The sequence below is a fragment of the Pagrus major genome, chromosome 5 (genome assembly GCF_040436345.1).
Source record: "Pagrus major chromosome 5, Pma_NU_1.0".
In the NCBI taxonomy this organism is placed as follows: domain Eukaryota; kingdom Metazoa; phylum Chordata; class Actinopteri; order Spariformes; family Sparidae; genus Pagrus; species Pagrus major.
Window position 1 is genome coordinate 5,398,832 of NC_133219.1, and position 24,395 is coordinate 5,423,226.

At 40.0% G+C, this 24,395-nt stretch overlaps 2 protein-coding genes across 5 annotated transcripts in view; both read left to right on the forward strand.

Annotated features, from left to right (window-relative positions):
- The first annotated feature begins 38 nt into the window (after positions 1 to 38).
- On the forward strand, positions 39 to 8,295 carry ak6 (adenylate kinase 6). 3 transcript variants are annotated; one of them, XM_073467308.1, is made up of 6 exons: positions 39 to 113; positions 1,399 to 1,474; positions 3,574 to 3,666; positions 4,048 to 4,106; positions 7,285 to 7,430; positions 8,015 to 8,295. In XM_073467308.1, the coding sequence occupies exons 2-6, from the start codon at positions 1,438 to 1,440 to the stop codon at positions 8,202 to 8,204; spliced, it is 525 nt and encodes a 174-aa protein (XP_073323409.1). In that variant the 5' UTR covers positions 39 to 113; positions 1,399 to 1,437; the 3' UTR covers positions 8,205 to 8,295. The 3 variants fall into 3 exon arrangements, with proteins under 3 accessions (XP_073323409.1, XP_073323408.1, XP_073323410.1); XM_073467307.1 differs by lacking the exon at positions 39 to 113 and adding an exon at positions 1,184 to 1,290; XM_073467309.1 differs by lacking the exon at positions 39 to 113 and adding an exon at positions 1,200 to 1,271.
- Positions 8,296 to 10,956: 2,661 nt separating this feature from the next.
- Positions 10,957 to 24,395, forward strand: part of ydjc (YdjC chitooligosaccharide deacetylase homolog) — a 40,316-nt gene continuing 26,877 nt past the window's right edge. The window contains exons 1-3 of one of the 2 annotated variants that reach the window (XM_073466611.1): positions 10,957 to 11,041; positions 14,062 to 14,237; positions 22,949 to 23,108. In XM_073466611.1, coding sequence (XP_073322712.1) covers positions 14,074 to 14,237; positions 22,949 to 23,108 — 324 coding nt within the window. In that variant the 5' untranslated portion in view covers positions 10,957 to 11,041; positions 14,062 to 14,073. Of the gene's footprint in view, positions 11,042 to 12,349; positions 12,530 to 14,061; positions 14,238 to 22,948; positions 23,109 to 24,395 lie in introns of those variants that run through there. The other variant, XM_073466612.1, reaches the window with a different exon arrangement.

Sequence of the window (24,395 nt, forward strand, 5' to 3'; positions counted from 1 at the left end):
ACTGACGTGAGGCCTCAGTTCTCTGCAGTGTTTGTTTACGGAAGTGTGTTGAGGCTGTTGATAGAGCCGAGCTTTGAGAGGCAGCACTGTGGATCCGCAGGAAACACCTGATGGTAAATTACTGGCTTCATCTAAACAAAGGGTCATAAAGAAAGTCAACCAGCTAAGAGGGTCTTGGAAGAAAGTTGGGAAAGAAAGCACAGAAATAAAGCTTCGGATGGGGAGGAGAGAACATAGCAGAACAAAGTTGACAAAATAAACTTTGGACCCACTGTGTTGTGGACCATGAAACCAGTCTGGACTCTTCAAAAGACATATGTGGATATGGAAATACTAGCCTGTTAGTATTTCCATATCCACATATGTCTTTTGAAGACAGGGGCCGTAGTGGTATATACACTGAGAATCTCAGCCTATCTCAGTGTATATGCAACTGAGTTTATTGCATTAGCACTGAAGTGGGCAGAACATATAATAGCAAACTATACTAACCAGCAGTGACTCAGTTTCTGCATTAACCAGAATTAAAACGGGATCAAGCGATAACCATCTAGATATACAGTATGAGTTATCGTTCATCAATCCATGGATTATCAGTAAGGGGAAAACATAAAGTTCATGTGGATACCAGCGCACTCAGGAACAAGAGCAACCGGCAAAGGAAGCAATCAAGAAGGAAAATATAGACATCAGAGTTAAACTTTCAAAATCAGAGGATAAAAGCCTGCTTCTTCAAAACAAGTACACAATAAAACAAGGAGTAATTAAACAATGACAACAATACTGGGATAGTGCAACTAAGGGCAGACATTTACACCAAATACAGAACAAAGTAGGGTCAACAAGATACAGTGGAGCCAACTGACGAGAACAATTTATTATGAGCGAAATGATTTAAGAATTCCTATTTTTATTATAGGAAAGCACCCAACTGGACATAGTGAGCCATGTAAGGAAGCAAAAACAGTGGAGCATGTCCTGATTTCGTGTAGGAAATATGTACATCAGCTACATCAGATATAATAACATGTATATGTATATGTGTATGTGCATGTGCATACTTGTAGAATGTAACCTGAAATACATGAAGCCCTGAGGCTACACACTCCGGTACAGTAGGTGGCGGTGTGCACCTTTACACATTGGTTTGCGATCAGCCATTAAATTAGAGAAGAAGGAGAACAACAACAAACACCGAAGAAGAAAAAGAAGCAGCCAGGCTGCCAGGCGAGGAAAGATCCAACAAGCTAGCTAACGACGACTTCCACTCGGTCTGCCTCGTCTTTTCAGGTGTCTTTCTTGACACTTAGCGTAGAGATGAACTCATGTGTCCAGAATTGCACGAAGAGAATTATTTCTCTCCGCATGAAGAGATAACAGGACTGTTCTGTCTTTCAGGTTACCGTCATCAAAACACGTGTTGGCTTCTAGCAAGCGATGAAGATGAGGAAGCAACCAAATATTCTGTTAACAGGTCGGTGATAAAACGTTTCTGTTAGCTAGACACGTTCAGTTTAGATAACATGCGTCTATTAAATGAAACTTAAAACCATGTTAGAGTTGCGCTCGGTCATTGGGACTTTTGTGGACTGTCATGTTTAAACTACAGAAGTGTACTATAGCAGTTTGTACAGGAGAGTTTATTCAGTGAGGGTATATTCAACATGTATCAATGGATGTACATGTGTCTCCCTCTCTACATGTCATCGTTAGATATACAGTACATGCACATTACATCCATTTACTTTAAAACTTCACGTATACTCTACGGTATGTCTGCGTTACTGTAACCACCAGCCCAATGTATTTAAAGTAACTTATTACATTCGGTGAAATCATTAGTCGATTGATTGACGAGTTAATAAAGTCATTGGTCCACTTTAACAACCTGATCACATCTCACCAGATAATGTAGTATGAATGACCTCACCTTTAAAACTGCACAACAGTGAATGTTAACATGTTCAGATAGATAGATAGATAGATAGATGCACACATACTGTATTGATCCTGAGGGAAATTTAGACATCCAGTAGCTTATAGGACAGGTACAAAACACAAAAACAAACATGTAATATGAGTATTAAAAAGAAAATATAAACAAGAATTTAAGTAAATGAACAGAATAATGAAGAAAACACATACAGCAGTGAAGTGATAGTCTATTCACCAGAACCATTAACTGGTATGTTACAGTATGTGCAAACTGAGGTAGTTAACTGTATGGGGTCCAACAGTGCATGTATTGCCAATTTAGTGTGATTAAAGTTTAAAACAAAAAATAGTGCCAAAAAAATAAACAACACACAAATCAGGATATAAATATTAATAGAAAAAAAGCAATTGTGCATGTGCTGCTTATAGAAATAACAGGAACAATAAATATCAAGAGGAACAAAAAAAGCAATTATCAAACTGAACAGTTTGCATGGCTAATATAGCCAGTAACTGGCAGTCCAGCAGTCTAATGACAGAGTGCAGTTGAGCCTTCACTAGCAGCCAGTCTCACCCCGCCATAGCCTGGAAGGGTGGAACAGCTGTATGGCCCAGGGGACAAACAACTTCCTCAGTCTGTATGTTCAGCAGTCTGCCGCTGAACATACTCCTCTGTTTGGTGAGTGTGCTGTGCAGAGGGTGGCGGGCATTCTCCATGATTGACCAACAGTTTGTCGAGAGCCGTCTCTCTGCCACTGACATAAGTGAGTCCAGCTCCATCCCAACCACAGCGCCAGCTCTCCTCACCAGCCTGTCCAGCTGCTTAGCAGCCCTCTTCTTAATGCTGCTTCCCCAGCACACCACAGCATAGAAGAGAACGCTGGCAACAACCGACTGGTAGAAAATCAGCAGCAGTTTCTTACAGATGTTAAATGAGCCCAGCCTCCTCAGGAAATGGAGCTGGCTCTGCCCTCTTCTGTGAATAATGTCAGTGTTTGCTGACCAGTCCAGTTTGTCTTCCACCTGCAGCCCCAGGTACTAGGTGCTGACCACCTCAACATGCACCGGTAGCAAATGGGGTCTGTGTCTCTGTGTCACTGTATGCATCCCTTATATTAGTATACAGGAGGTCTATTGTCCTGTTCTTCCTGGTTGGGCATATTGTGACTTGATTAAAGTCTCCAGGAATAATGATGAAGGCTTCAGGGTGTTGTGTTTGTAGCCTCATGACGCTGTCTCTGCATGCACACATGGAGGAATGTACACACAAACAACAACGGCGTGGGAGAACTCCCAGGGCATGTAATATTATCAGAGACTCACCACTAGCAGCTCACTGTCACATCTGCATATAGTCTCCTTCAGTTACATCACCTGATAGAGAGAGAGACAGAGAGAGAACACGTTACCATGTGGTGAAGGTCCCAACACCCTCCTTCTCGCAGAAAAGAAAAAAGCCATATCCATAGGAGATAGATTAACACAATACCTGCTGTAGAACAAGTTAACAAGTGTAACAAAGTTGGAAAAAAGAGCAAAAATACACAGTACACAGATCGAGCTACGGGAGAGGCTGGCAATCGCGTCAGCACCAAGTTTGATCAATGAAATCTCAAATGTTAATCGTCTCTCTGACAGGAACCCCTGGTGTTGGAAAGACCACTTTAGGAAAGGAACTGGCCCAGCGGACAGGGCTGACCTATGTTAACATTGGAGACCTGGCCCAGGAAGGTAAGAACCTTAACCAACTTTCACAACAAATGGATACCAAAGACTGAAACAAACACCTGACACTGAACGAAATTCTTAGAGCATGGAGCATCCTTCCTCCTTTTGTTGCATTGTCATTGTGCTACCTTAGAGTTTGACATAAGGGACCCGGGCCCGGATCCAAGTACACTTGACCTCAAAGGCCAGGTCATTTGATTACAAGTGTACTGTACCCTTGCCCGGGTCTGCTTGAAAAGGTGGTCTTGAGTACAGTTCGTATCAGGTGTGAAAGCAGCTGTACTTAAACACGGAAGTGGACATACAACATATAAAAAAGTAAATGCAATATGATGGCAGAGTCATCCTGAGGCTGTTCTAATTATCCTGATGCTCTTTCCTCAGGACAACTTTATGATGGCTACGATGAGGAGTATCAGTGCCCCATCTTGGATGAGGACAGGGTAAGCTAAATTCCACATGCAAGCTTTGAACCTGGTTATGACCTGCCGGTCTATACTGCACAAAACAACTGATTTGGAACCACTGCAAAACTCTGCTTCCTTATTGTTCGTCTGTGTTACACTTTGAATCCCTGTGTCAGATCAGGGCACAGTTTGAAAATGGAAGCAGCAGAGGTCAAGATATCCTCAACTTTAATTGACATGTTCTTTCTTATTATTCTTCAGCCTACTTTTTTTTGCAGTTTACTACTTTAAAATACTCAGCTCAGTCTGGAATGTTGTGCAACTACATTTCTCATTCCTATCATTCATACTACCAAAATATTTATTTTTTATAAATATTTCCATTTTTCCTCATTCAAGTAAATGATATTTTCTACCCTATTATCTATACCCTATCTCAGCACCCCTGAGATTTATCTTGTGAACCTTTGGAGGGGCCTGTCCCCTAGGTTGGGAACCACTGGATGAAACTACCTAATAGTGTATAAAGTAATTACAATATAATCTAAATTTTGTTTATATTATAAATTATCTAATAACATATCAGTTACAGGGCCAGTTTTCTACAGAACGAGTTTTACTTTTGATTCCTTTAGCTCATAATACTGTACTTTTATTTAAGTAGTATGCAGGATTTTGAGTATTTTTACATTGTTGTATTGCTACTTTGACTTGAGTAAAGGATTTTAATACTTCTTCCAGCACTGGGTATTTGTGAGGGAGTTCCTACATGGCCTGACCCTCCTGAAGCTCACCAAAGTATACTCTATTTAATTTTTAGTTTTGTCAATTGTTTTGTTTATTGGTCAAATACTGGTTTCTAATGGTTTCTTTCTAATAAACCTTGCATTGGGTTTAGGGCTGCTCGATTATGGCAAAAATCATAATCACGATTATTTTGATTGATATTGTAATCACGATTATTAAAGACGATTATTCATTGATTTGAGAACAAGCATTTATTGAACTTTTAACTCTGGTATTTCTTTGAACACGATAAGTTTGAACTGAAAAACAAGAAAAATGCAAATAAATAAGAAAAATATATTAATAAAATGAATTAAATAATATGTAAAAAAAAAAATCCATAGGTCCGTTGTGGTGGCAAAATATAATGCTGTTGACACTTCTCTTGCAACTTTTCTGCGACATTCGTCATAAAGGGCAGGCAGCGCAATTCTGCTGAAATGGTGACGTGATGGTAACACTTACTACCGCTTGTCCAATGTGTTAATCAGTTTATTGAACCCCGGCTCGCTAACGGTGTTGATAGGGCACATGTCTTTGGCAATCATGTATGTGACGGCATCCGTTATTTCTTCATGCCTGCGGGAGCTGGGTGGATATGCGGTGGCATTGTAAAGTGTGTCCTTAATTGAGAACGGTGTGGCGGTGGCAGGAGTCGAGGAGCTTTTCATTTGTTTTGTTCCTTCACTGCTTGGTCATGTATTACTCTGTGTGTGGACTTTAAATGGTTAAATAAATTGGTCGTGTTCCCTTGAGGTGCAGACACGGTCGCGTGACATATCTTGCACAATATCTTCGTTTGTTCCGAGTAAGACTCCTCGAAACCGAAGTGTTTCCACACCATAGAATTCGCTTTATCTTTCTTCCCGACCAAAGGCTCCTTTCTGCCATCGTCTACCGTCTTCTTCTACGCGTTTTTTCCAAAAACCCACTGGCAACACACACCGGCGTGGCTGAAAGCGAAACTGTTCAGGCGGGGTCGGGGCGGAGCGGAGTGCACAGGTGGAGATGGAAGGGTTCGCTGCATTTACCACACAAGACACGGCGTGCGGCAGAATGATCGTTTTATTACGATTATCTTGTTTTCATGATCGAGGGAAGCCAAAATCGAAATCAAAATTCAATTAATCGCCCAGCCCTAATTGGGTTAGTCACTCAGTTCATTCTCTTGTGCTTTGTTCCCATGCAGTCTATTTAAATGATGTTGTAATGATGAGGAGTTACCACAAACTATGACTGTTTAGTTGTGCTATCTTACAATCAATATATATAGTAAATGTAAGTTAAAGTGTATCGCTGATGTAACCAGTTAGACCTCGAAGTGGCAATGAGCTTTTAAAATGTATGAAAGGGTCTTAAAGGTCTCAAAAAGTATTAAATTTAACTTCCTGCATTATACCCTGTTATATTTCTGTTAGTTTTGTTTTTTCTGATCCTATAAATAATTGCATTGCTTGTATTGCTAGGGGTCGAACAATATGGCTTTTGAAAGGCCGATACTGGTTATTAGAAATCAAGAAGACAAATATCTGATATTTGTAACGATATTCATTCCCAGTAATAAAAAGAAAATTAAAATCTTGGTGTCAAAATTTAGAACAAAAAAGTGCAGAATGAAGTACAGTACAGTACAGTCTACTCAGTACTGTTCTTAAGTACAATTTTGAGGAACTTTACTTCAAACTTTCCACTACATTTATTTGATAAATTCAGTAACTAGTTACTTGGCAGACACATATTATTTTATTGTTTATAGGCTATTAATTGTAATTTGATAGTGTTGTGGGCGGGACATTGTGTGAGAGGATGTTGCATCAGAGCCAAAGTAGCACATTTTTAAGTTTGTTTATTTTATCAACAATCTGACAGAAAATCAGATACCAATAATCTGAAAAAACTGAAGCCGGGCTGATGATCCGTCTGTCCCTAATGCTTAGTTCCTCTGGTAGTGTGTCTGCATAGTTTGCTGGGTGTTTTCTAATTTTAAATACTGTAGTTTGTACTTTGTTATTGCATGTCTGTATTGTATTTTTATGTTTGGGACCCCAGGAAGTCTTTAAATAAACTCCTTAAATCCTTAAATGAACATAAACATAATAAACTCCAGTTTATTATAGTTTTCAGTTATATAGTTGAAGCTTTTCAATGTTGGTAAAGACAGTGTAATCCCTCTACCTATTGGGTTAAACTACAACCAGCCATGTGTTTACTTACTGCACAGAGGAAATCTCTTTATAATACTATATGAAGACAAATTATAGGCTGAAAATTATCACCACATTGAACAGATTGTAGGGGAATCTTAGTCATTCTGTAAACTGAGGAGTATTATAATTTGAAACTGTTGAACCAATATGAAGTAAACCATCACTAGAGATTGTATTAGGTTGGTTTAATGTCAATATTGTGACTTGATGTGATTGTGCAGGTGGTGGATGAGCTGGAAGAAAAGATGACAGAAGGTGGTGCAATTGTTGACTATCATGGCTGTGATCTGTTCCCTAAACGCTGGTTTCACATCGTCTTCGTCCTCCGCACAGACAACACCCAGCTGTACACACGGTTAGAGAGCAGGTAATTAACACTACATTTCTCATGTATGCTGAACCTCAATTAATGTATGACTATGGCTACTTGACTTTAAGCCTGTGGACCATTGCGCTAGTGAATTTCAGATTTTGGTTTATGTATCTTTTAAATGGTCAATTGATGTCAGTTCTGTAATTCATGGCACAATTCAAAGGGGATAAAAATAATTGTGTCTCGTCAGTGACTGCTGTACCCATTTTTTCCCATGGGGCACACAAGACTTCACCTCTCTATCAGTGTTCATCAGGAAGTGCTGCCCCAACAAGTGGTTATCTTCCAGTATTACATTTTAAGCTGGTTTTACATGGTAAATGTTTAACCTCGTGATTCCACTGGGCAAGTCTCTGTTACTGAAGTGTTTTGTTCTGTCTTCCACGTGGCTTCATACCCCTAAGCAGGAGCTTTTCAGGAGCAGAGCATCATGCCTACCTGCTATTGTTGACTTGCTCAGATTGTGTGTATTTTGTCATTTTTCCTTGATTGTTGTGCTTCTACTGTGGTTAAGAAGGCTACATGGTTAAGCTGTTTTGTTGTTTGTCTGTCTCCCTCCTGTCCTGTGTGACTGACAGAGGTTACACAGGGAAGAAGCTGCAGGACAACGTGCAGTGTGAAATCTTCCAGACCATCTATGAGGAGGCCATGGAGGCGTACAGTGAGGATATTGTCCACCAGCTGCCCAGCAACACTCCTGAGGACCTTGAGAAAAACCTGGAGCAGATAGCACAGTGGACTGAGCAGTGGATGAAGGACCATAACTAGAACCTGAACCCTGCCGGCAGGGTTCCACTGGCAAGACTGTCAACTAAAGGTTTTTGTACAAATAAAAATGAATTGTGGTTATTTTTTGAAATCTGCATTTATTTTCATAGATTTTTTTTCTTTTAAGATGTTTGAAGTATAATCACTTTCTTCATGGAGCTGTTTTACCTGCCTCTAGTTTTACATCAAATTGTTGTAAACTAATACAACATTTGGGTCATGTCAAAGCATGTGCAGTACTATATTTTATAAATAAATGACTACCATGTCTTAGTGTTAATTACATAACAGTTTGACTGTGGGTACAGTATCCAGGTCTGATAATACATGGTGGAGCAGTGCCACCACCACCTCTTATCAAAGTCTTTCAACAGGCAGGCTGACCATTCCATGTTCAACAGATCGAACTATTCCTCAAGCCAAGAGTCTCGAGAGAAGCAGGCTGGTTTACTGGTTTAATGAATCTTTTAGTTGATAAGCAACCCAAAGTCCACAGCCACAACAGTGGCCACAGCATCTGGTTTTGACCCAGCAGGCCTGCAATGGGACAAACTGAGAAATTAACAATAAATAAAGTTCATTACATTAGGGATATTACTGCTAATCAGAGTGTTTTAACTGCTGGACCAGTCCCAAAGCAGGTGGAGTAATGATCCGCAGGGAGAGGTGTGTAATAACAGCTGTTTAACGCTACTCTTAGCAGGCATTCTCCCCTCTTTTCCTCTCTCTCTTCTTGACTGTCCCTTCACCGCCATGTGAACTCGTCTCCCCTCTGTTCGTGAACTACTACAATGGGGGGAAATGGAATTAGGTCAGAAAGATCTACTAACAACGACAAAAAAGCAGCAGGCTAAGAAACCAAACTAACTGACATGGTCTGTCTGTCTGTCTGATCGATCGCCTCCAATCTATTTTAGTTCTGTGGACAGCATCAGAGATGTGCAACTCATTGATCATTTCACAGCACAAACGCCCACTGAATGGTAGGGCTTAGAGTGATCATATGCCAACATATTGAGAAACTAAAAAGCAGTTAAGGTGTATTTTGAAAGCTCTGGACAGAATTTAAATTTAAAACATTCAAAAAATGAACTAATCTTATCAACAGACTTATCAATCTTAACAACAAACTCTAGCGTACCACAGGAGAGGATGTCGAGCTACCTGAGGCTACCACCTCAGGTAGTTATTTAGTAAACACAGAGATGCAGAAGCTCCAGAAAAGCAACTTTTATCACCATGTCAAACAACAGCTCCCAGAGAGAAACCATGTCTGCGACAGAGAAAAGAAGCAACATAAAAAGAAGCTAAATAAGGACATTTTGCTGGAGACAGCTGTGAAAACCTTCTTTAGACTGGTAAGTAATATCTAATGTTGGCTGTTTACTGAAAACATATCTTGAGTGTAACTAATGACAACACAAACTGTAACAGTAAGCGTAATATGACTGATTTCTTGTTATTGTGGAGTTGCTAAAACTGAGCTAAGTAAGCTATAATGCAAACTTGTGCACAAACACCACACGTAAAGATTATAAAACAGCAGTCTTATTTTGACCAGCAGTTTAATGTTTAATGTTAAAGCCTCGAAGGTTTAAAAACCTTTCCAATGTTCAGGTGTTCACAGAGTAGTGCCCGACCGATATATCGGCTGGCCGATATTATCGGCCGATATTAGGCATCTTCCAAACTATCGGTATCTGCATTTATAATGGCCGGTAAATGAATATTTTAAAAATTAAATAAAAACGGACGAAACACCCTTCAACCATGTTATGAGTGTTGGCGTTGCATAGTTTGTCCACCAGAGGACACTCTACAACGTCCCTGTTGGCAACAGTGTTTAGAACGCCTCAAACCCTACAACCAGCTGATCCAGCCAGGGTCGGGCAGAACGAACCAGTTATCCACGACTGAGATCATTGTTGAAGTATGTTCATGGAGAGTTGGCAACTGTCACAAGAAATACATTGCTTGATTAACAATTAAAAGAACATCCCCATCAGTTCTCAGTCCATGTCCAGTTTTGCTGCTGTTACGTGTAAGCCGAGAGTGAAACTGACTTAGCTAGTAATTTTGATGTTCCTCTGTTCTGTTGTGACAATAAAACAAACAAGTGTATTTTTAAACTGCATTGTCATATTATTTCAGTGAGGACTCATAAATAACTACAAATAACTAATATTACGGAAATCTGTTTATGTTTTGTTACGAGTTACTGGATTTATTTTATATATATATATCGGCCGATATATCGGATTTTTAAATCACCAAATATTTGTATCGGTATCGGCCTTAAAAATCCTTTATCGGTCGGGCTCTATCACAGAGCACTGACCCAACCTGATCAGGTTCATCTACAACAACATCAACAGTATCATTTCTACATAAACGGTACCGTTGGCCCTGGCACCATTGGTGCTCGGGACCTAATAAATGCTGTGCTAGAAGAAGTAAATGAGCTGTCATTACATCACAGACACCAGAAACAATCAGGACCATCACTGGCTCTGCCAAAGTGATGTGGAGAGGAAGCTTTAAGTGAGAATACTAACGTTATTGAGAGGTTCTGGACGGAACACAGGAAAGACTGCAAAGCAGATGGGTCTGAAAGTTGCTATGGACCGATCAGTACTGACAGCATGTACTGACAAGACAGTATTTACCCAAGACAGTAGGTGGCGGCAGCATAAGCACTTTTAAAGTTGTTTTACGATCTGCCAGTAAGCGAAGAAGAAGAAGAAGACGAGGAGGAGGAAGAGGAGGAGGAGGAGGAGGAGGAGGATTACTTGTAAGAGGTTTTTGACGTACATGGCCGGACGCGTGTGATATAATGGGTAAGCTTGAATTCTATTTGAAAAGATATGTGCGGGTCTGTGACGCTGTCTGATGTGTTACTGTGGGTCGGCCGACTCAGGCACGGAACAACAGGAGGCGAGCTGAACTGAACCGGTCTGTCGGCCTGATTCAGAGAAGTTTCTGATTAACGGCTCGGTCACATACCGGAACGTGAGCGGATGACCATCAGTGCTGAGTGTGTTAGAGCAGGATGAGCGACACGGAAGTCAGTGTGCTGGTCTGTAGTGCGTGTGTTCGGTGCTGTGCGGTGCTGAAGGTCGTGACTGAGACTTCACCGGTTCAACAAGTTTAACTCCAAACAGCCGAGAGGCGGTTCTGTTTGCGCCCTCGCTCACATAATGTGGAAGTGAACGGGACGTGAATATTCGCCAGTGTTTTACATATACCGGACCTCCTGGAGGCAGTGTGGTACCGGACCTCCTGGAGGCAGTGCGGTACCGGACCTCTGGTAGGCAGTGCGGTACCGGACCTCTGGTAGGCAGTGCGGTACCGGACCTCCTGGAGGCAGTGTGGTGACTGTGGTTACCGGCTTTGGTGCTGTGGTTCCATTATTATTACTTCGCTGTCTGTCGCACTCATTCCTCCATGTCTTTAAACTTTACAATAGAAACAGTCCAACAGTAAGGGGACGGCCTTCCACTCCGAAACACCGCTGTTCCGAATCCGACTTTCAAGTTCCAATTACTTCCCAATAGGGTTAGGGTTAGGGTCAGGGTCAGGGGTTCCCCAATAGCCTTTTCGGAATAGCGGGGTCTTTAGAAACATGGGAAACCACGCCATTACGAAGAATGGTCTATTTTCGGAAAGGCGGGGTGTAACCCAATACTAAACAACCAACTAACCATGTCTCATTACTGTGTTCATCACATCAAGGCGGTGATGGTGCGTTCAATGTACCAGAGGAAGTTGCTTTGTGACTGACTGTGGTGACAGCTGGGTCAGTCACACTGACACCAAACTTATACACGTCATATGACTTCTGATGAAGAAATGCCTCCAGAAAATGAAAGAACAGACTTCTTCAGGTTCTCTAGGTTAACAACTTCTTTTTTTTTTAGTATCGACATGTTGTTTGTTGTTGATTTGGTTTGTTTAAGGCTCCTGTTGGCAGTAACTGCAGCCTCAGCAGCGATATCTGGTCAGACCTGCCTCGTTTTGATCACAGTCCCCCCAGTAGTTACCCGTACTTCACCCCCTGGCCTAATCACTGTGAGAAAGCAGCTTCTGCTGCTGCTTTCCACCGGCTCTGTGGCCTCAGTGGCGTCATCGTTGCAGTTGATGGGTGTCACATCAGGGTGCAGAGGCTGCACATAAGAGAAGTAGACTACTGAACAGAAAGTCATTCTACTCCACCCTTCTTCAGGGGATTGTCGGTGAGAGGGATTTATCGACATTTCTGCTGGACCACCAGGCAGGGTTCATGTTGTGAGCCTCCATCTTTTACACCACTTGGAAAGAGAAAATAGGCAAGTACAGCATGCTGGGGGACAGTGCCTACATTGAGCAGGCCTTTTCATTTGTCATCACTCCCAAATGTGACAGTGGGGTTCTCACAGAAGCAGACTAGCTGCAGAACTCCTTGATGGGAGGGTGCTAGTTGAGCAAGTCTTTGGAAGGATGAAATGCAAGTGGCAACCACGCTAAAAGTTTGCAACAGAGACGCCTGAACAACTCTGCATGAGACAAACTGTTAACAGTGATAGCTAAATGTGTGGCTGCAGCTTGCAGGTTGATTAACATTGTTCAGTGAACCTTTACCAGTGTACAGTTGCACACTACATTGTGTTAGTATTACTGAGGAATGTTACGTTCAGGTCAATATGTCCATCTGTTGTTGCTTGTTGGACTTGAGTTTGTCATGTTATACTTTCAGCATATTTTTGGAGCATGCAGTACCTCTGAGTTTATTCTGGAGAATATTCTGGACAGTATCTGTCAGTGTTTTGGATTGTTGCAATAATAAACATACATTTGCATAAAGCATATTTGTTTACTCCCATGTTTAGGAGTATTACAAACTTAAAAATATCCCTTTAAGGTACATCTAGAACAGATAAAAAATGTGCCATTAATTTGTGATTAATTACAAGTTAACTATGGACCATGATGGGATTAAATGTGATTACATGTTTTAATGGATTGACAGCCCTAGTTATTATTGATGGAGAATGAACTAAGCTACTGCATATCAGCCACTTTGTTCTTGGCACCGAGAATCTGTTGATTATTATCACAGTTAAATTGCTGCTGTTATAATGTTATGATGTTTGTAAATAATGTGTGTATTAATTAAGAATTATTTTGACAATTAACTGTTTCGCCTTCTATCTATAGGCCACAGTGAAATGTTAGGTAGAAATAAAAGTCTAGGCAGATATCGAATATAATTTAAAACAAGGTAAAAAAACATTGAAGAAAAGTGACAATCTTTGGTGCAAATTTAAGATGGCTTGTATCAAAATAATATTATTTACATAATTCACATAGTGGAAAAACAGCTACAGTATGACATATTTCTGTCATAGTTCTGTATCATTCTTGTAACAATCCAGTGTGCAGTGTGGAGTGATTCAAATGTATGGTGCATGTGTTACCAGGCAATATGAGAGCTGAGGCAGCAGCTTTATTTCATCACGTTTTTGGCTGATTTTAATACAATTGTACTGATTTTGTTGATTAGCTGTGGCCAAAATTTTAATATGTTGTTGGATGTGTGTATGCCCCATATGTCGGTTGGTGTTTTGTTTTCTGTAGTAATGAATGAAATGTAATTGATTTATACTGTGCTTTTATCCAAAGCCCCTTACAGTATGCCTCTCATTCACACAAACACACTGATAGCAGCAAGCTACTTGAGCAAGGACACTTCGACATGTGGACAGGAGGAGCTGGGGATCATACCACATATTCATTTATTGATTAATGGATAACCCACTCAACCTGCTGAGCCATAGCTGCCCTTATGATTAGTGTTCCATCTCCTGTGTGTCCTCCACAGAGAACAGCAAGAATGCCACAGCCCAGAATGATGCTGGTGGTGACGGGAGATGATTTCGGCTACTGTCCCAGAAGGAATCAGGGGATTGTGGAGTGCTTCCAGGCTGGAGGCATTTCCAATGTGTCACTCCTGGTTAACGCATCTGCTGCAAAAGAGGCAGCAGATCTGGCTAAAAGGTAGTGCAGGTTCTTATAAAATGCTGTTGTACTTCAGATGTAAAATCCTGACACACTTCAGATCTCCTTAAAAAAGGTAGTAGTGATATACCTGAATCTGTGTGCATTGGTTGTTTGGTATTTTTCTTACTCCCTAACATAACTAGCCAAACAGCTGTAGCACGATGTCTCATTTGATGTGACATTTAGACACCTCCAGCCAGTGCTTAATTTGTAAATCAGGAGGTCCCAGAGCACAGCAAGGGTGCTACTCCAGCAGGTCAGGGGGAGCAAAAAAGTCACCGAACACTTCAGAAATCCAGAGTCAAATGTGCCGGGAGCACAGCAGACAACGCTCGAGGGCTAGCAAAGAAAACAAGATAAAAAAAATAAAACTGTCATCACAATACATTTATTGTTCAGAGCATTCACAATAATCACTAAAAATCCGCAGGGAGAGGTGTGTAATAACAGCAGTTTAACGCTACTCTTAGCAGGTACTCTCTCCCCTCTTTTCCTCTCTCTCTTCTTGACTGTCCCTTCACCGCCTCGTCTCCCCTCTGTTCATGGACTACTACAATGGGGGGAAATGGAATTAGGTCAGAAAGATCTACTAACAATGACAAAAAAGCAGCAGGCTAAGAAACCAAACTAACTGACATGGTCTGTCCGTCTGTCTGATCGATCGCCTCCAATCTATTTTAGTTCTGTGGACAGCATCAGAGATGTGCAACTCATTGATCATTTCACAGCACAAACGCCCACTGAATTGTAGGGCTTAGAGTGATCATATGCCAACATACTGAGAAACTAAAAAGCAGTTAAGGTGTATTTTGAAAGCTCTGGACAGAATTTTAATTTAAAACATTCAAAAAATGAACTAATCTTATCAACAGACTATGAAGAAGTAATAGTTCTGCCCAAGATGCTTATGTATTTTATTGCAGAGATATCCACTGCAAAGCAGCCAGGACAGGCCGTCCGTTCTTAATATACCAGCACCTGCTGCGAGAGGTGATTGTGTAGTGTACACAGGAGAGGATGTCGCGCTGGCCGGAGGGAATGGCTACTGCCTCAGGTAGTTATTCAGTAAACACAGACATGCAGAAGCTCCAGAAAAACGACTTTCATCACCATGTCAAACAACAGCTCCCAGAGAGAAACCATGTCTGCGACAGAGAAAAGAAGCTAAATAAGGGCATTTTGCTGGAGACAGCTGTGAAAACCTTCTTTAGACTGGTAAGTAATATCTAATGTTGGCTGTTTACTGAAAACATATCTTGAGTGTAACTAATGACAACACAAACTGTAACAGTAAGCGTAATATGACTGATTTCTTGTTATTGTGGAGTTGCTAAAACTGAGCTAAGTAAGCTATAATGCAAACTTGTGCACAAACACCACACGTAAAGATTATAAAACAGCAGTCTTATTTTGACCGGCTGTCGGAGGTTCAGCAGTTTGGTCGACTTTTGCGGATTTTGGCTCTGCTGTCAGTCATTAGTTGATATTACCAGGATTATTACGCATGTCTAACTGTAGCAATGACTGTTAGATACTGTGTACAGTCAGTAAATCATGAAATTCTTGCAGCAGGTATGAACAAGGAGCCGCTCCAACTTCTACCCCATGAAGAAACAACCAAGGCCTGCAGAGCTGGATCCTGCTGCATCAAGCCTTGGACCGAAAAGTCTAAAGTTCACACTGTATATATCTTAGCCTGATCATGTCACTGTTCACACTGTATAATAAACAGTCAACAGTGTATCTGAGCCAAACTAATTGCCTTGTAACACCTTTTTTCTTTTTAGGACCAGAATTCCAGTCCAGCCACCCCCAGTGATGAATGACCCCCCTGCCCTTTATTCTCACCTGCAGCTGGTCTCATCAACAAGCCCCCCCAGTGGATGTCTGTCTCTGTACATTACATCAGCTGACATCTTTGACCACCATCCCATGACATATATTCTCTACACTGTGAACTTTTGCACATCCCATGGTGAAGGGCTTTGCACAAAACTGTATAACTTTGTAAGTCTAAAACATTCATACTTGCTATAGTATTTGTGAAAGTATTTCCTTGTATCTTAATTGTAATTTTTCTATTATATATTTATGGTTTGACTCTTGCAGTAATTGGCCTTCAGTTTTTATGCACTATACATCAAGGCAAATTCCTTCCTTTAAAAAAGGAGTGGCATTCTAGTGTTCACTATTGCACTGTAATTTTTGTAAATTTGTAATAAATGGAAAAACATGAAAGGCTTTTTGTGTTGACAATTACTGAAATGAAACATTACAACCTGCTGGAATTGGTTTTGTGCCAGCTACACTAGCCATTCCTTCACCATGTTTGATGTGTGTTTGGGATCATTGTCCTGTTGGAACAACCAACTGCACCAAGACCCAATCTTGTGACTGATTTTAGGTTTTCCTCAAAATAATCCTCTGCTGACCTAAGATTAGTTGAATCTGACCTAAATATATTGCACTGATGTCATTCATCTCTAAGCCAGATATTGATTTTTATCACTGCTACTACTCCCAGTCAGTAAGGCTGAATTGCAACACAGTCCCAAAACGATGTGGAAGTGATCAGCTAAGCAGTTCCCACACCTCCTCCAGCAGTTACCATGTTCTGTTTTACAAGTCTGTAACTGTCATGTAGCCCTCACTTAGAGATCCTTTCCATAAACTGTAAACCTTCTCATTCTCAGAGGGAGTTCTCCTTGTTTGTTCTGGTCGATGTTTACATGCCACCTTAAGCCTGTGTAATGGAGGTTAGATCATCATACAAGGTCTGGTTCAGATCTGCAACCAAACAGGACAGGAACAGACCTCAACGGACAATCAGGTCTGCAGGAAAAATAATTGGTCAGGTCTGCACTCCTTACATTTGCACCATCTTGTACATATTTGTCTCAATTTTTTAATTACTTTTAATTTTTTAGATTTAACATTTAAAAAACTATTCCCTTTACATTGAGAGCAAACTTAAGAGAGTCAAATTCCTGTTTGTGTACACATGCTTGGCCAATAAAGCTTATTCTGATTCTGGTTTTACCTTGTGATGATGAAACCTTATTATATTCTTCCACACAAATTCTCTCCATTGACCTGAACTTGAAGTATTCACATGTGTCTTACAAATGTTAAGCCAGTCCTACTCCGAGAGTTATATTGGCTTCCTTTTCCCATTCAGGCACGCACTGTGGAGTGACTCCTAGCTGATTGGAGACATGAATACATTCTAGCAACCAATTTTCTGTGCAAATTGGACTTGTATCCATTAGGATAAGTAGATAAGTTTTTAAGTAGTTCCAACTCAGCCATTATTGAGTAAATCCCATGATAATTAAAGTAAACCTACTTAATTTTCATGAAAAAGTTTAGGTAATATTAACTTGTCAAATTACTTCATTTAAGCTATTTTAACTTATTTATTTTACTTCCATTCTACTCAGAAATGTCCATGCAAATTGTTACCTTAATTTTTTTAAGTTGAGCCAGTATATTTTTTACTTTGTATTAGTAACTTAATTCACTTTAGCCAGAATGAATTACACATAGCAATTCTTTTTTTATGATCAAATCCTTTATGGTAAAATCAAAGTAAACTTATTAACTATATTATTATATTACTATTTTATAACTTCTAAACAAAAAAAAACATGCCTACTTAGACAAAAACTTAATAAATAAATTCACACCCAAATCAGTTTTAAATGGGAACGGCAGTATTTTTCAACCTGGGCCCTAATTCCCCGTGTGTGTGCCCGACTGATGGGGAGAAGAATATCTTTAATTGGTCCATTATTGAGGGAGAGCGCATCAGCCAGCGGCCGCAAAACGAGCTAAAACATAGTTCTTAGGCGCAAATGCGCACCGTCAAAGTGTGTTCACAAGGAGTGCTCTTTTTTCCCTCTGACAGGCTCAGGTCCTGACAACAGTATGGAAAGCGTTTCTCTTACCCTTCACACAAGAACTAAGTTTTAGCTTGTTTTGCGGCCACCGGCTTTTACAAGGAAGTTGCCCTTAAAAAAAGGAACATGCAAATTATTCATGTAAATTTTGTAGGACCAATCCGCTGAATTGAGTGCTTCATTCTCTGTGCATGTTAAAGACGACTGCCAACTGTCAACAGTACAGGTGCTGTTTGTTGCACAAAAAAACTTGACAAACATAACAGTGCAACATATCCTGTTGAATTTGAGGACAGTCTAATTCTTCACATTTTTAGCACAGCAGTTTACATTTTAAAGACATTGCCTTCGGACTGGCTGTCAGACCATCCAGCTCAGGGAATATCTTTTGAAATACAATGAAAGTATTTTTCAGTTCTTTTGGATAACTGAGGTTAAGTCTGTATATCAGCCCCATTAGCAAGGCACAGGCTCTGGGTACGTCCAGGTCTTGCAGGACTTCTGTTCCCTCACTCAAGATCCTCGCGCTGGTTGGATCAGACATGGTGGCACCTCTGGATATGACAATCTTCATCACTTCATTGACAATATCCCCACCATCCTGGCATAAGTAGGTCAGAATCAATGTCAGTGTTTTAGTTATCATACTTAAAATCAAGAGTAGCACAAAGTACAGTGATATTATGATCAATAATGATCAATGTTGTGGTGACTACAGACCCATTTTCCCCATTTTGTGAAAACTTAAGTATCAGCAGATAGAAATGGCACACAAGCAATGGCAATATGAGTATATTTTATGTGCTTATGTTATGTAATGTGATTAAAATAACTAGATTATTACTTAACTAAGTATTTTTCTATATAAGGATATGTGGTGTTGGTTCCACAGTCCACGTTTGCAAATTCCACTTGGACAGAATTTTCTTTCGCTGTGGCTCAATTAACCAACTTAAATCTCACTCAAAAGTAAGCATAGTGCTTAAACATCAACATCCATGGATTTTAAAACAAAATATTTGCAGTAACTTAACATTTGTCACAGGTAAAGTAGTGAATGTCAAGCGGCCCACCCATGCAGCTCTTGCTGACCAAATCTTCATCAACGTAGTGCCAACTTTAAATGAGTACAGAACAAAACCGTCTCTTACCGTTGTGTCACAACTACCGCTACAGAAGTTCAGTGCCAATTAACATTGTTCAGCTACCACTGCAAACAAAAGACACAAAAGACTGCTCTGAAGCATGGTGCTCTTAAGACGCTAGCTAGCTAAAAGTATGCAAACTCTCGAACTCGGTGAATTAGCTTAGGACAGGTACAACTTCAATTTTAGTTTGTGAAAACGAATTCTGTGTGCTGATACAGTTAGTACCTCTCAGTAGATAGAAATGTTGCACTAACTCAATCATTTTCTATTGTTAAGAAAAGGTAAGTGTTTATTCAAAATCGATATGTATTTAAGTTAAGACACTTTTCATTATTTTCATTTTGATCAACTTCTTAAAATAAGTTATCAACTGCCTAAAACATGTATATGTTCTGTGGCTGAACTGACCAGGATTACTGTTGCACGTCCTGTTACATTGTTAAATACCACTCTTACTCATTAACGTTCATGCATTTCCCCGGGGTAAGGAGGATCCTGAAGTGTGCGATTTTATTTCATGAATTGATGGATAGTTGCGTGGACGGATTATTTGAAAGAGAGAACGCCATGTTGGTAAGTACAGTATTAAGTAACGTAACATCAACAGAATGGTTTCTGTTCCTGCCTGCCTGCCTGGCTGCCTTCAGTGTCCTGTTCCTATCTTGGAAAAGGTGATGGTGTTGCGTTATAAGTTTGAGACTGATAAACTGAAAATGGGTCAGATGAGAGAGGTCTGGCAAGGGGAGAATAGATATGACTTGAATGCCACAGTTGTCAGCCTCTGGTAAAATCAGCTGTTCCAATGTCTAAAGTTACCCTGGGACAGATTTAACATTGGCCCATATTTTCTAACCCTTGGTCTTAATTTTAATTTGGTCTTAAACATTATTTGGAATTGCACCAGTTGAGCTGCTTTTGATTGCAGACAGTTACTTTACATAAAATGTGATTTTGGAATTACACATAAAGAATATAAAGTGGTTGTGGATGCTCTGCTTGGAATTTGACATACTGGAACGCCCTCTGACAGGTTGGCATGGAGACCACCCTAACCCTGACCAGTGTGGTGCCTACTTACTGAAATATAGTAATTTGTTGCAGTTAGTTATCTAATTAAAAGTAACAACATTACTTAACTGATTGCTTCAGAATCAGCTTCATTGACCAAATATCTTTATACATGCAGGGAAATTGACTCTGGTTTTTCACTGCTCTCAGTGTACTTACACAGGAATAGACATACAGCTATGAACAAGGAGCTAAAGGTTCAAAGCTAAACAAATAAAGGTAAAGAGTGGTAAAGATTAAAGAACTGTAATGTACAATGTAACTGTAATGTACAAAAGTATATAAGGAAAAATCACAACTTGCCAATGACTAACAACACATATAAAAGTCTATATACAAGCCAAGTGCAAGTTGTTACCAATAAAGAATAATGCAAATACATAAATGAATACATGTTAATGTAAAGTTTGCAATAGCTTTTCTAATCTCCTTCACTACCTTTTCCTTAACATGGCATAGTGATACTTATCATGTTGTAGTTTTGTTTTCATGGCAGTTTATAGAGCAAGCTTGTGCTTTTTCCATCAATTTCAAGATGTTATCATTTAACCAAGATGGACTATTCTTTTCAGCCCTTTGTTTAATTTTGTGGGTAAATTGTGTGATAATGTTCTGTATTTTGCTTGAGAAAGTCAGACAGTCTTGTTCCAGATTAATTCCCAATAACAACTTGTTCCAGTATACCTGCTGGGCCGAGGTTTTGGAAATGTTTTGCTTCCTCTTTGTAATCCTGTTATATTCATAGGCAGCAAAGGGTTTAAATCGCTTACTATTGAGGTCCCAGGCCACTATGATCAGATTATGATTAAACAGTACAGTTAGCATATTGAATGATTTATTGATGAGTTACTCTTGTCAGCCCTTAAAATGAACTATTATGATGAATCTTTATTTGATCACATATCATACAATGTATAACATAGTGAAACTGGTAATCTGCATTAAATCCATCTGGAGCAGTCGCGCCCAGTGCCTTGGCCAAGTGCACCCATTAACTGGAGGATTAACTTAGTGTGCAACCCGGAGAACAAAAGCAAGCAGACAACATGCAAACTGTGCAGGGTATGGAGTATGACAGACAGGTACCCATGAAGCTGCTGAGGGTGAACATTCATGTAGCCAGGTTTCACATTGGAGTTAAGACAAATTTAAGATTAGAGTCAGAAGATGTTGAATTTGTTTTTTTTGTTGTTTTTTTACTTAATACTACATACAGTATGTTTAAATGTCCAGACAATATGCCTTTTGGCTTTGCCATAGGGTCCCAAATTAACCTGGAGTTATCAACAATTCCTTTTTTTTTTTTTATTGTGCCGGATAAAAATGCAAAAAATGTAACTGGAACTCTATGGGCACATCCCATTACCAACCACCTAACACAGGTTTGTATTTCGCCACTGAAAGACCAGGTAATTGCTCAGTTATTGAGTGGACAAACAGCCTTCAGTCATATGAAATTAGCACTGTGTTTGAGGTTGGATCTCTGCTAGTCGTGTTCACTTGATTGTATATTTGATCTGTAGCTTCATTATAATCATAGTCATAATAGTAAAAGTCCCACTCTTACTCATTAACGTTCATGCATTTCCCCGGGGTAAGGAGGATCCTGAAGTGTGCGATTTTATTTCATGAATTGATGGATAGTTGCGTGGACGGATTATTTGAAAGAGAGAACGGCATGTTGATAAGTACAGTATTAAGTAACGTAACATCAACAGAATGGTTTCTGTTCCTGCCTGCCTGCCTGGCTGCCTTCAGTGTCCTGTTCCTATCTTGGAAAAGGTGATGGTGTTGCGTTATAAGTTTGAGACTGATAAACTGAAAATGGGTCAGATGAGAGAGGTCTGGCAAGGGGAGAATAGATATGACTTGAATGCCACAGTTGTCAGCCTCTGGTAAAATCAGCTGTTCCGATGTCTAAAGTTACCCCGGGACAGATTTAACATTGGCCCATATTTTCTAACCCTTGGTCTTAACTTTAATTTGGTCTTAAACATTATTTGGAATTGCACCAGTTGAGCTGCTTTTGATTGCAGATAGTTACTTTACATAAAATGTAATTTTGGAATTACACATAAAGAATATAAAGTGGTTGTGGATGCTCTGCTTGGAGGGTTTGATGATTTGTATTAAATTCTACTGTTGGCCCCAGCTTAAATGTGACAAAGAACAGCATTATACTTAATGGAAATCTATATTTTTTATGGAAAAATCCTGAAATGCTTAATAAAGTAATCAGAAGTATAAAAGTTAAAAAAAACCTGGTAAAATATCTTGAATAACTGAAATGATGGAACAGTAAGTAGCAAGTCACTAAAGACGTGCAATACCTTGAACAAGTATGACTTTGCTGATAATGGAATTACTGTCCTTGGTTGTGTATTTAAGTATTTTCTGACTGTGATTAAACAATGAAAATGTGTGCTTGGCAATTGCTACATTTTTTTCTAGGTGTTTGTTAAAGCATTATTATTTGGTTGAAAAGTAGTTTGAGGTGGTTGCAAAGGCTTCCCAGGGTTTTTCACTAAAAAAAAACACAGACATTTTCAGCCACCATCACATGATATTACAGAAACTTTTTTTCCCCTGTCAGGCACGACATCCCCATTGGCCTCCATGCCAACCTGTCAGAGGGCGTTCCAGTATGTCAAAGCCTCCAGCAAGTTTCTACACTGATAAACCAGCGAGGCGTCTTCCAAGGGAAGATGGGCTTCCGTCAGGCCCTGGAGAGGGGTCAGCTCAGCATGAAACAGGTATGCTAATGTAGGAGATACACTAATAATAAATGTAATTTATTAATCACTGGCGATTAATAAAACACTCGTTAATGGGGCACCACCTCCGATGTTTTGTCTATTTGAATAATCCGGAGGTAATTAATCAAATTCGACTGGACAAGGTTAACTTGTATCAATTCTAATCTATTTCAGATCAATTTATTCAATCTCATAAATGAAGTAGTGAATTCTACACAGATCCATCGGTTCTCCACATTAAAAACAAACCTGCACAGACAACGACATACGGTTGAATACGTTTATTGACTAAATAATTCAGATTAAATAAATGAAATGGCAATTTAAATGAATAACAACAGGTAACAGGAAATATGGAATAACTAAGTAATGGGTTACTAGTGGAATATGGGCTGATGGTGAGATCACGAGTTAGGTTGAAGCATTTAAATATTACGGGAGTAATTTTAATATTAACGAGACCCTAACCGAATTTCTCTTAAGCTAAAAGATCAGAATCAGAGCCATATACACCATCTCATGTATCATGTGTGAATCCAGCTGTTGTGAGTGATGGAGAGCCTACTTTCTTAGCAGAATGGTTGAATCCGCGGCGGCGGATTCCCTCCGGTGATTTGCGGCTCTAGCTGGCCGTCCCGGTCCAATGGCCCGGGGTCAGCTCGTCCGGTATCAGCCGGTTGGACACCTCGGTCCGATGTCTTAGGAAGAGGGCAGCTGGTCCCGTACCGATCCGGTGAGATCTTGGCTCAATGCCCAGCGGGTGGTACTGCTAGCGAGCGCTGGGGGCTTGTCAAAGAGTCTGTCTTTCGTTGGAAACCACTTGCACGGTCTCAGACACAGCAAGTTGCTGTAGTATCGTGATGATGATTTTGATGAAGATGTTCTTCTTCGTTGCTTCGAGTGGTTCTCAGGCTCTGACTTTGTAAACTAAATCTAACTTCTTGAATAAAATAACTGAGGATGATACGTTGATCAGGCGGAGCTTCCGTTGTTAGTTAATGCAAGATAATCTAAATTAAGTTCACTTTCTCTAAGTCAGGTTACGATACTTAACTGTATAAAACGAATTAAAACAGAACTTCGTTCTGGTACAAACTTAATAAAAGAAGCTAATCAATACTGCGAAAAATATAAAAGTGAGAAAAATCAACGCGTGAGCACTTCTGCTTAGGTCGCTGTCTTGGAGCGTGTCTCAAAGAGCGGAAAAATTGAAGACGAGAGTTTCAAAAGTAAATTACAAGAGTAAGAGTGAAAAACTAAGTTACACTAACAAAAACTAAAACA